The 13,336-nt window shown below is 32.8% G+C and overlaps 1 protein-coding gene across 1 annotated transcript; it reads left to right on the plus strand.

Annotated features, from left to right (window-relative positions):
* The first annotated feature begins 8,535 nt into the window (after nt 1-8,535).
* Nucleotides 8,536-12,581, plus strand: LOC145033945 (uncharacterized). Its single transcript, XM_078982416.1, has 9 exons — nt 8,536-8,759; nt 8,967-9,302; nt 9,548-9,581; nt 9,932-10,111; nt 10,240-10,329; nt 11,188-11,253; nt 11,359-11,450; nt 11,536-11,583; nt 12,404-12,581. The coding sequence occupies exons 2-9, from the start codon at nt 8,968-8,970 to the stop codon at nt 12,519-12,521; spliced, it is 963 nt and encodes a 320-aa protein (XP_078838542.1). The 5' UTR covers nt 8,536-8,759; nt 8,967; the 3' UTR covers nt 12,522-12,581.
* The last annotated feature ends 755 nt before the right edge of the window (nt 12,582-13,336 follow it).

Here is a 13,336-nt window from a genome sequence, read left to right on the forward strand (position 1 = left end):
CTCAACCCCAAACCTTGATATGTGCTAATGAGAGAACATTACATGTCCACATCTCGTGGTTTTTTTTATAACCTTCTTAGTTGGGACTAGATTAAGGATATATGTAGTAGTCTTTAAGGCATACCCCCAAAATGAGATAGGTAATGAAGCTCGACTCATCATGGAACGAACCATGTCCAATAAGGTTTGATTGCACCTCTCAGCCACATCATTAAGCTATGGTTTTCCGAGGTGGCATCAATTGTGAAATAATTCCATATTCTTTAAGATAGTCATGGAACTCAATACTAAGATACTCACCACCTCGATCGGATCAGATCATCTTTATCTTCCTGCCCAGCTGATTCTCCGCTTCTTGTTTAAATTCTTTGAACTTTTCAAAGGTTTCTGACTTATGCTTCATTAAGTAGATATAGCCATATGTGTTGTAATCATTAGTAAAAGTCACATAGAAACAGTTAGCATCCCTTGTGGCAGATCTGAAGGGTCCACACACATTGGTGTGTATGAGATCCAACAGACCCTCACCCATTTCATAAATACCAGTGAAGGGTGACTTAGTCATCTTTCCAAGCAAACAATCTTTGCAAGTGTCATCCGACTTTAAGTCGGATGACTTCAAGACTTCATCCTTTTGGAGTTGGGTCATGCGCTTCTTGTTGACATGTCCAATACGACAATGCCACAAGGATGCCTTGTCCAAACCATTGGACGAATCAATGTGCAATACATTATTTCCTAAGTTGTCTACAACCATCATAATTTCATATACACCATTACAAGGTAATGCTTTAAAATAATATATACCATTATAAAAAGCATTAATATAACCAATTTCATTATTAAATGACAATCTAAAACCTTGTTTATACAAACCATGAAAGGAAATAATGTTTCTCGCCATATCGGACGAGTAACAACAATTATTCAAATCTAATTCTAACCCACTACTAAGCAATAAAGAATAAACTCCAATCTTGGTGATAGACGACACTTTCCTATTCCCCATGATTAAGTTTACCTTCCCGTGCTCCACATCCCTACTTCTTTTTAATCCCTGCAAATCAGAACAAATGTGAAAACCACAACCTATATCAAGGACCCCAAGAATTAGCATGTGCTGAGTTATTAGACAAAATAGTGTAAATACCTGCATGGGTGGGTTTTTATCTTCCCATCCTTGATGTCTTGGAAGTATTTGGGGCAGCTTCGCTTCTAGTGCCCTTTGTCATGATAGTAAAAGCACTCTGCTTCCTTTTGGCTGGAAGAGGGAGTAGTAGAAAAACCTTTGGTCCCACTAGAAGAGGATCAATCATGGGACTTTCCCTTGTTACTCTTAGCAGGAGCCTTCCTCTTCTTCCCTTTCCCATGTCCAATTGCCAGAATAGGGGCAATAGCATTATGAGTAGGAACAATAGATTTTCCTTTCAAACTACTTTCAGCAGTTCTCAATAGGCCTTGAAGCTTGCTTAGAGTGACCTCCTCCTTGTTCATATGATAAGTTATACGAAACTGATCATAACAAGGAGGCAAAGAGTGTAGGATAATATCAATGGCCAACTCTTCATCGAAGATGGCATTCAACTTCAGCAAGCAGTCCACAAATCTTTGCATCCTTGGCAAGTGGGCCGTGATGGACTCTCCATCCTTCATTTTTATTGTAATCATGGAGACAATGATTTCATACCTTTCCTGTCGAGCGCTTAATGGTATCTTACATCAAGTCTTAGTGCATCTTGAAAGGGTAGTAGTCCTCATAGTACTTTTGAAATTTAACTGTCATAGTGGCTAACATGATACATGACACCTTTGTGGCGTCCTTCTCATGAGTCTTATATTCAACAACTTCTTTAGGAGTAGCAGTTACTGTTGGATTTAGTGTCTAAGTTCATAACTATAATTGGTATATACTTTACTAGAGAGTAGCATGGTCCATTTGGGTTGCATGGCACCAAAATAATCTAAAGGATGGACTTTTGAGAAGAGGATATCTATGATTTATTCATATATTATAAGTTCTAACATATTAATATGAAATCATGTTATTTAATTAGTATTGATCAAGAATTAGTTTAGAATTAATTTTCTGATCAAAAGAGACTAAATAAATATAAAAGGTTGATTTGGTAAATCATTCATTCTTATAAAGTGGGCTAATGATCCATAGTTCTTTATGTTGGGCTAAACCCATGCGGTGACCCATGGATACTCCATGGAGGTTTTAACCCATGGAACATGAGGGATATGGAAGGTCATTAGGGTTTACATGTGTAACCCTAGTTTTCCAAACTATATAAGAGACCATAAGGCTACCAAAATTGGCACCTAAGTGAAAAGAAAAAGGGCTAGCCAATTTTGAGTGCAAGGATACTTCTCTCAAGTTCTTCCAATTTGTTGGTGGTGTTGTGTGAAGCATTTGAGGCATCACACTTGGAGTGCTAGGTTGTTAAAGGCTTAAGGAATCAAGCTACAAGAAAAGGTATGTCATTCTACTAGATTTTTGTATTACATATACTTCATAGTATGCTAGTTAGGATGAAACCTTGGAAAAATGAAAGTTTGCATGTATAATAGAGAAAACATAGATCCAATGTTTCTAAGTTTGAATGCATAGCTTAGGAGTGTTAGAATGCTCAAAACCCTTTAGTTACTTCATCAATATCCTTAAGTTCATTATTGAGGACATATTAATTGTCCTCGTAATGAGTGACCATCCTAATGTTATGAATCCAATCATTGAAATTTGAACCATCAAAGATGACCCTCCCACAGAAGTTCATGAGGGAGAACGAGCCAGAAGCAGTGTTGGAAGACATCTGAAAAAGAAAGAAAATGTTTAGATTAGATAAGAATCCTTAATATAACACCCAAATAAAATAGTGAGGCTAGGACCCAACATAGTATTTTACAATTTCGGAAGAGGGATGTCGTCATCCAATTGAAAAATATTTGAAGGTAGGTAAATGACGATTTACCAATTTCCACCATGAAAAACGAAATTTATTATTAAGTTTTAAAAGGAATTGAAATTCCTAGATTCTTTTGAGATTCATTGAACTTTTCGATGGCATCTTTAAATCTCGATTATGCCCTTCAAGTTTATGACTAGGATACTGAGGATCACAAACAATGTGTGAATAACCATGCAAATATGTTTGGTACTCTTGATGTCATTTATCACCTAATCAATGTGTCAGTTAACCACACACGCTCCATTGATTTATGGCAAACATCAAGCTACCCTTTGCCACCCTTGTTAGTCCAAGTTAGTGTGTCTGTTAACCACACACGCTCCACTAACGACTTGGCAATGTGCAAAGTGCAATTTCATGGAATAGCATCATTTTCACATTTTTCCTAAAGTAACTACGATAGTGAATTTTATTTATAATTAAAAAAAACATTTAGTTACTTTATAATTATCATTATACTTTTAATGGGAATTGATGTCCTATCCTACCCGTTCGGCTAATGACCCTCCACAGTCAAGGAAGAGGCAAGTGAGAGTGGACACCTATTCAATCGCCATTTTATAGGCAATTTCCTTATACCCCCTTATAGACCGACTTCGTGATTGAGACCTACTAATAGTAAGATTGACTTGTCTTATATATCTATATATATATATATATATATATATATATATATATATATATATATATATATAAGTATTAAAACTTTTAATATTATAATAGTATAAGGGTTGAATTTTTAAACTTTTAAAATTCTAAGCTTTCGAATTAAATGTTTCATAAGTGAGACTTTACAAATTCCAAAACATGAGGGCAAGTTTTGTAACTCTTTAAGACTTTTGGTTTCCATAACTTATTAGTTTAATGTTCATGAATGAGACTTTTCGTATTTCATAACTTGAGGACAAGTTATGAAACTCTCTTGAAGAACCATTTAGATCAAATATAACTAATTAAAATATCATATAATTTATTATTTACCAAGTTGATCTAATATAACTCACATAACAAGGAAATTCAACTCAAATAATACAAATAATAAACTTATTATCCTAAAATTTCATAATTGTCTTTTAATTGAATGAGGATAATCATCACCATATCAGTAAAAACAAATTTTATGATACAAAACAATTTGTGGTAATGATCCTAATCCAATTCTGGCCAAAAAGCTCGAAAATCTACAAGCAGAAGATTCTACTTGTCAAGTTCATGAACTAAACTCGTCGAGTTGCCAGTCTGTGAGTGAACTCATCGAGTCAGATCATAGGACTCGTCAAGTCCATCAGTCAGAGGCTAGAAATATGACTTTTTCAGATTTGAAAAACAACCATGCATCAATAGAACAGAAAACTAACCTGGCTCTGATACCACTGATGGGTTTTGAGCACTATAACATCCTTATGGTGCACATACAGCCCTAATGCTTTGGATCTAAGCTTTCTCTAGTTATACTTGCAAATTTAATTTTTCCAAAGCATGAATCCTATCTAGCATACAACTTGATATATGAATCATAAAAACTAGTTAGAAGATTACCTCTTGTTGTAGCTTGTTGAATTTGGCCTTTCAAAAGCTTAGCACCTTAAGTGTGATGCCTCTAATAAGTCACAAACACCGCCAACAATTCGAGGACAATGAGAGAGAGCTTCTAGGCACCTAAACTCGACTATACTCTTGCTAGAATACTTGTGTGTATCGATTTTGGGACAATGGGTTACATATATATAGTGTAGAATTCCAAGGGTCACTTGTAAACCCTAATCCATACACTTAGACTTATGATCCAATAATCCATATGGACTAACTCTTCATGGACTCTCACATAAACTTAGCCCAGCATGGATCAATAGCCCAAACCATATGTATCACAGATTTACATAATCAGTCCCCATCAATTTAATTAGTCTCTTTAAATTAATTCCAAATTAGTTCTTGATTAATACTAATTAAATAATAAGATTTCTCCACTAATATATTATACGTATAATATATTAATAAATCACAAAGAACCTCTTTCTTAAAATCCATCCTATCAAATTGTTCTGGTGAAGGCAACCCAAAAGGACCATGCTACTATCAGGTTAAATACATACCTATTATAGTTATGGACTTAGACACCTAATCCAACAAAACTATGTGCCAACATTGGTGTCTTCGACCCGCCAAACACAGTGAGGAAACTCACCTCAATCTGTTGAATCTCTCGGATAAAATCTCGAACTGTTGATCCATAAAAATCCTCATGCTAACACCATCAAATAATATCCAATTAGTAATTGGTCCACTATCCAAAAATGGAATCCTTGTCTGAAGTCCAACCCTCAGGGTAAAAGTCCATTTTACCATTTTCTCACTTGACCTATAACCCAAGGCTCATTCCGATTAGCCCAATAATGCCTAACTTTCTAATTGGGCCCAAAATCCATCATGGGCCTAATCTAAGAAGGTCCATAGCCTTATAATGCCCCAATATCAAAATACTATTGGTCGAATAAGGCCCAAATCCTAAAAGTCCAAATTATGACCAACACGTGAAAGTCAACAAAAGTCAAACTGCTGAGTACGTTTGGCATACTCAGACTTACGCCCAGCATACTCCCTCCGGGGCTAGTACACGCAGCATACGAGCTGGGTATGCCCCACATACTCCACAGACAACCAACCCAACCCATTAAGCACTTAAACGATTAAGCCATGATGTCCAAGTCTTAGATCTGGTCCTTAATGATGTCCTAAAACGTAAATTTGGCAACTTTACTCCCATGCATGACTTAATGGGATGCAAAACTCAAAGAGAACCATAATAAGGATCCTAACACATGCATGAATCAATATAACTTATAAAGATTGCATTTTTATAGACAATAGACCTCAAAGGTACTAAGATATAACATCCATGGCTTCTGGATTAGACCATACTTTCAAATATGTCTTAAAGGACCCAAAAATGGAAAAATATCACCCTAAATTGGATATAGCATAAGGAACCATCAAGTTGAGAGTTTTATGCCTCAAATAGCTTACAAAGATGAAGGTGATTCTAGACTTACGAACTCAAGCCACTCCAAAGCAACCTTCACATGTTCTTCTCCCTTCAAATTACCAAAAACACCACCAAAACACACTTCTAAGCTCAAATATCACAAAGGGAAATCAGGTTTTCGAACTTAGGGTATAGAGATATGGAGGCTAGTCATAAGAAGCACCCAAGGCAACATAAGTTGATTAAATAGGGCACAAACCCTAAAAATTAGGGTTTGCCCCTACTTAACATACGCCCTGTGTACTCCCACATACACCTAGCATACGTGGGTGCCTCCGCGTCCAACCAACGAGCCAGTACGCTCAGCATACTCATAGAGTACACCCCTGCGTACTTGGCTAGGGACTAAAAATGAAAGGAATTTTACATTAAGGGTTAAAAAGGAACATACCACTAAACTAGAATGTTACAATTATTAATTCAATGTTGTTTCTCTTCTTGAAGAATGAGATAATAAGCAGTAGATACGGTGGGTAATGGTTTCGTCATAAGAATTTGTCTTCTAAAAATCTTATATGAATCATTTAGTCCCATTAAAAGCTGAATTAGATGTTGATTCTCAAGAAATATATGAATTGTATTTGTATTAGCACAAGAACATGGAGGTATGTCTTGAACAACACATATTTCCTCCTAAATTTTGGTCAATTTAGTGAAATACAGTGAAAAATCATCATTACCTCGAGAAATGGAATATAGTTGTTATTGAATTTGATATAGCATGGCTTTATTTGATTGTTCATATCATTGTTTTAATTCTGACCAAATTTTAGAAGCAATTTGTAGAAAGATGACACTTTCAACAATATTCTTCGAGAGTGAGTTTAGGATCCAACTAATCACCATATAATTTTCTCGATCCTAATTAGGATAAGAAGGTGAAGTAATCAGAGGTTTAGGAATAGTTACATCAACAAATTTTAACTTTTTCTTAGCAGATAATGAAATCATCATGATATTTTCCATGAAGTGAATCCAGATTCGTTGAAATAGAGGTAACAAGAATGGAATTGGGATTATGAGCTAATGAAAAAAAGGATTCTACCAATTAACAATAGCATGATCATTTTTCTCCATGATTGATCAAAGAAGAAAATAAATTAAATTGCAAAACGATTTGAATAATATCGTTCTGCTCTAATACCATGTTGTAATCAAGAACACAAGAGGAATATAGAGAGAGAAAATGAAAGAGAAGTGAATTTCTTTCAGAATTCTTAATCAATACAGAACTAGAACATTCACATATATATAGATGTAAACAAACTCCTAACTACCACAGTTCTAACAAACTAACTAAAATGAAATAATTAAATCACAATAATACCCCCATGTAGTTAGATTAGTTAAAGCAACATAACTTGTAGATTCAGCCACTGTTGTAGGTGGCTCCGATGAGGCTGGAATTGAAGTCGGAACATGGGTTTGAGAAGGCGAGTTTGGTACAGTTATGGAGATTTTTGATAGGACCAGGAAATGATTCAAATAGATGTGTCAAACAAGATTCGTCTTTCTTATATGGGGTTAATGGTGGGAGGAAGATGAATATGAAGATGGAGAAATGGTGATTGAGTGGAACTTGAACCATGGCTTCCTTAGTCATCGAAGACGACACACCGATGTTGTTGAGGCTACCATACTATTTCTTGAACTTATTTTGTTGGAAACTATTAATGAGATGTGTTATTAAGAAATGGTATGGTTTGTTTGAAAAGAGAAAATTATATGACCTAGAGTATGATATGGAATTGGGATTAGAAGGGTGGTTTTATTTTGATCACCAATGAAGGGAGGCGATAGGGAAGAAGATGATGGAGTGGGTGATGTTTTTGGTGGTGTTTGTGAGACAGAGAGGGTTGGGATCTCATATTTATTATTAATAAAGGTTTAATTTAAATATAAAAAACATAAAACGATGTATCACAAGGGTAATTAAGCCTTTTCAGTTTTCCGAAAGACAAAATGCAAGCAAACCCGTTTAAAATGACATTTTATCTAATTTTTGAAGCTTTGGACCTTTTTTACTAAAATAATACAGACTATAAGGATATTTTTTGCAATTTTGTCAATAAAATAAACCATTTTTACAGTTTTGTCAAAAAAAAAAAATGAAAAATATAGAAAAACACTACAATACAATAGTTTATAAAAGCAACAGGTGGTATGTTCAATATTTATTATATAGTATTGGAAACAAACTTACGTAATTGTAAAGCATAAATACTTTAGCAATGGGGTCTAACTAACACATCTAGGAGGAAATCAATATAAATTATAGATGCCTATTGAGGTTCAAGATGTCGATACCAGTAATACAATGATACTACAAGAATTTTTTACTCAATTTTAAGAGAAATAAATACAAAAAATAGGAGGACTAAATAGAAAGTATTGAATACGATGGTTATATAATTCATTTTTTCCTCATATTTGACTAATTGACCATTGGAAAGGAATCAAACCAAACACATAGATAAACGTGGTCAATTTATAAAAAAGGTTTCGTGACTCATGAGAGGCCCATTCAGACACGGCATTACTAGTACTATTCCCTCCGTCGGAAGATTCTGGTTGGGCGCCTATCGTTGTCGGAGACAGGAGATGAAGAAAAAACTAACTTTTCTTTCAAATTTTTTATCACCTACTTATCATATTAACAAATAACAATCCCTTCACATTATGTTAACTTCTTGATCGATACAAAGCAAAAACAGCCCTCCATCTGTTCTTTTAATTCCTCTGTAAGTTTCTCAAACTACTTTCACTTAATTTCATCTAAGTTTGTTTATCTACTGTTTCCTTCTTGTATGCAATGCTGTTTATCGTCGTTCCTGTTGCATATTTCTTGTTTATACTTTAAGTTCTTGTTTTTTAAGTTTCTTTCGATGGTTACTATAGAAACAGATGATTATGAGTAATTAGAATGCATCTTCATTTGTTTTTTACAGGATGGAGCTTACTTTGACAAATGATACAACTAATCTGAGTTACTGGTTGACATGGAACTTCTTACTATGTGCAACATGGGTCTTTATTTCCATGGTTATAGCATCATATCTAATTTGGAAATACGAAGGGTCAACTAATACAGATAATTATAAAGAGGTGAAACATCAAGAAAGGGTGTGGTTTAATTATGATTCTGAAGCATGGATGCCATGTATAAAGGGAATACATCCTGCATGGTTATTGACTTTCCGAATCATTTCCTTTTGTTTGCTTCTAGCAGCTGGAACTTCGGATGTTGCCACTCATGGGACTGATTTATTTTTCTATTATACTCAGTAAGCTCCTCTTTCTTTCTTAATAACATTGCAAATATCTTTCTTCAAAAAAAAAAAAAAAAATATATATATATATATATATATATATATATATATATATATATATATATATATATATATATATATATATATATATATATATATATATATTCCATAAGCACAGCTCAATTCACATTGGAGTTGAAACGTGTACACTGGATTGATTATTGAGATTCTTCTGATTTCACATTTATGATATTGTATAGGTGGACTTTGTCTTTGGTTACCTTATATTTTGCGGTATGTACGTTTTCTTTATCCAAGTTTTGATTTTTCTAATGCAAAAATGCAACAAAGTTACACTTGAAAATATATCACAAATTTTCGTTGTATTTTTTTAGATCTAATGACTATGCAACGAATTGGATATCTTACCAATTATACAAACATGTTTAGTTTGTTACGAAATAAATTGGTAAAGTTATGGTAAAATGTTGAAACATAGTTGTATAAATTCGGAAGAAGTCCACGTTGTTGCATATTTTGGTTAAAATGTATACCTTTGTTGCATAAATAAGTAACTAACCCGTTTTTTATTTATTGAATTTGGATACACTTGTTCTTATATATGTCTTGAAGTTTGCTTGTAGTTTGGATCAGTGCTCTCGGCTTATGGATGTTTGAGGCAACATAAAAGATATGATGTGGGTGAGGTGCAAGAATTTCTTTTGCCTCTCACCCATGAAGAGAATACAAAGAGTCACCAAGGAAAAAGTCGTTTTTTGCTGACTGCTTCATTTTGGGGCTACTTATTTCAAATCATGTTCCAGGTATATCAACCTACTTTATATCGTACATAGTACACATTATACAGTACACAGTTTACAGTTTACAGTTTACAGTACACAGTACACGGTACACAGTATTTGGTTATAATTTATTTGTTTGTTACACATAGATGATTGCTGGGGCAGTGATGCTGACAGATTCCGTTTATTGGATAGTGATGGCTCCATTCCTTACGGTCGTAGGTTATGAAATGGGTTTTGTGAGTACTCACACTTTCTTGATATTACAATTTGCTCATACTTTGTTGAACATTTTCTATTTTTTTGCATTATTTCTAGTATGTCATATGTGATGAAGTTAATTTGATGACACTTTAACCGGATAATTTTCAATTTGTTCCATTATTGTGAAAATTTCTAGGTTTTTATTCCGTTGTTTGATAAAAAAAAAAGTTCTCTAAATAGTAATCAAGTTTTACTTTTGTTACAAAATAGTAGTCTTTCACTTTGATATTGGTGTTTGTTAGAGTGATTATGGTATTGATGCTTTCTCAACATCTAATGACATTGCCTGCATTGAATTTTTTTGGACGAATAAAATATTTCGAAAGACAAAATAGAAAAAGATTGTGGAATAAATAGTGTAACATTTTCCATAAATGTTCTTCTGTTCTTTCTTGGATAGTAACCATCTTCGTTCGTTTAAGAAGTTTAACTTTTCTTAGTAGAAATTGACTTAATAAAAATATATCATACTTTTTTTAACTATAGAATTATTATTTCAAATAAGGAATTTTTTCATAATAGAATAAAATTTCACAATAATGGAACAATTATCTAAACTTTGTTACTCCTTTAATGACGTTGTCCCATTAATGTTTCAACATGTTTAGAACAACGAACAAAATTGAAACTTATAAAGTTTCATAACAATGGAGCAAAAAATACAAAATTTCACAACAATGTAACAAAACTAAAAGCTGAGGTGTTAAACCTCTTGAAAAAAAATAGTTTAAGGTACTTAGGTGTAATATTTAAGACACTTGGTCGCTATTTAGTGGTACTTTTATATTTTGCCTCATACGCTTACAAAAATTTCTTCTTACTTATAACAACAGTTGACCGTTGTTGCACATTCACTTAATCTTGTTTTGCTCCTTGGGGACACAGCCTTGAATAGCTTGGTAACGTTTCTTCTATATTTTCTTATGTATTTTTTGTTTACTTTGGTTTTTAATAATGATTTTTCTTCTATAAACTATTAACATGTTAAAAAAAACATTTTTCAGGACTTCCCTTGGTTTCGAATTTCATACTTTCTATTATTGACTAGTTTCTACGTGCTTTTTGAGTGGATTATTCATGCCTTTGTTGTGACTTGGTATTTTTTTTCACCTTAACTTTTATTTATATTTCAAACTCGAATCTTTATTGTTTTAATTTAGTTGTAATTTCTTTCTTTTCAGGTGGTCATACCCATTTCTTGACTTATCAGTAGAATATGCTCCATTGTGGTATGTATTCTCAAACATATAATATGGCATTGTACTTTCAATTTTTTATTTTGTTATTAAGGTATTATACCCTAAAAAGTATACTCAATTATAACAATGAAAATTGCTTTGTATTTGGACGGCATTGCTACAATTAAGATGAGTTTTTGAAGCAAAATGTTGTAATAAAAAGAAATGAAAATAAAATGTTGTAATAAATAAATCAATGAAAGTATGTTGCTATTTCTTGCATTAAACCCTTCATAAATGAAAAATATATCAAATATGGTTGTGAAAATTATCATTAAATGAAAGAAGTAGCAATATACTTTTATTGATTGGTTTATTATAGCATCATACTTTCATTTCTTTCTAGTATAACATTGTATTTTGAAAAACATACCCAATTATTGCAATGCGATGCAAATACAAAGCAATTTTCACTACTATAAATTTGTAGTTTTTTCAAAGTATAATGTCCTAAAAAAGAAAAAAAAACTGAAAGTAAAATATGAAATTGAAAGAAATGAAAGTATAATGCCATTATAACAAAATCAATGAAATTGTGTTGCTATTTAACCATTTTATACGACATAAATACTAACATATTCAATATAATTTTTGATTTTGTTATACAACATTATACTTACATTTCTCCTATTACAACATTGTTTTTTGAAATATCTACCCAATTATAGCAATGTGATGCAAATACAAAACAACTTTCACTCCTATTTCACACAATAATGACCTAATAAATCAACTTCAAAGTACATGCTAAATATTGTATAGTTTTTTAGTTCAATCTAACGTTGTAAAACATCTCATAAACATTATGCAGGTATTTGATCGTTGCATTATTGCATCTTCCATGTTACACCATCTTTTTGCTTGTTGTTAAATTTAAATATCACATATTGTCTCGATGGTTTCCTGATTCTTTTCAATCTTTAAGATGATTGTTTAATGTTGAAGAGCATATTGTTTTTGTATATGACTCTAGTATTCTTTTTCTATGAATCATACAAAATAAAGCATTTTTTATAACTTTTAATCATCATGGAAATTAATGATGAATTCTAGTTTTTTGTTCAAAGGGCACAACTAGTACAACCATGTATGGGATTCTCTTTATCTAAAGTCAATTTGTTTACACATAATGTTATCAGTAATACCCCATTTTCGCCTTATAGTATAAATGACCAGTCACGTAAAAAACTTCTTTGATAGAAGACTATTTAAGATAAATAGTCTTGATGAAAGTCGTAGCAATCACAAATCCGAGAGCATTCATAGAGAGAACGACCGAATCCGAGTTCATAACAGGAAGTTATGATTTTTAGAAGTTTCAGCTCAGTAGTATATTACACATAATCCAAATTAAAGATCGGTCGATTGTTAGGAAAATCAATCTAAACGAGAGCTGAAGATCTCATCCATATGATTATGTTGATATAAAGACAGTCGAGAACATAATTCACATAGGAGAGTTATGTTTTTTATACGGGTTTTAACAATCTAAGCCTGTTAAAAATATAGCTTTAAAATAAAATCAAAATTATCCAACAGAGTCTAAATGGAGGTTGTAGATCTCGTCGCTAGCTGGGCGTAGATATAAAGAACATCGAAAACGGAGCTCATATGAAGAATATATAAAATTTACAAAATTCATGTTTTGCACAAAGTGCGCAACGTGCAACTTCTAGAAGGTGCAACATGGACCACAGGTAATTTGGCACGTGGTTGGAAGCGGATGGATCGATGTTACCCTAGT

This window comes from Lactuca saligna, chromosome 3 (genome assembly GCF_052625555.1).
Source record: "Lactuca saligna cultivar CGN05327 chromosome 3, ASM5262555v1, whole genome shotgun sequence".
Classification (NCBI taxonomy): Eukaryota; Viridiplantae; Streptophyta; class Magnoliopsida; order Asterales; family Asteraceae; genus Lactuca; species Lactuca saligna.

Bases quoted from the DNA above. Each gene is read 5' to 3' on its own strand.
- LOC145033945 (XM_078982416.1), top strand. From the start codon at position 8,968: ATGGAGCTTACTTTGACAAATGATACAACTAATCTGAGTTACTGGTTG. The intron at 10,330-11,187 runs GTGAGTACTCAC...TTATAACAACAG, and splicing joins TAGGTTATGAAATGGGTTTT to TTGACCGTTGTTGCACATTC. The intron at 11,584-12,403 runs GTATGTATTCTC...AACATTATGCAG, and splicing joins GTAGAATATGCTCCATTGTG to GTATTTGATCGTTGCATTAT.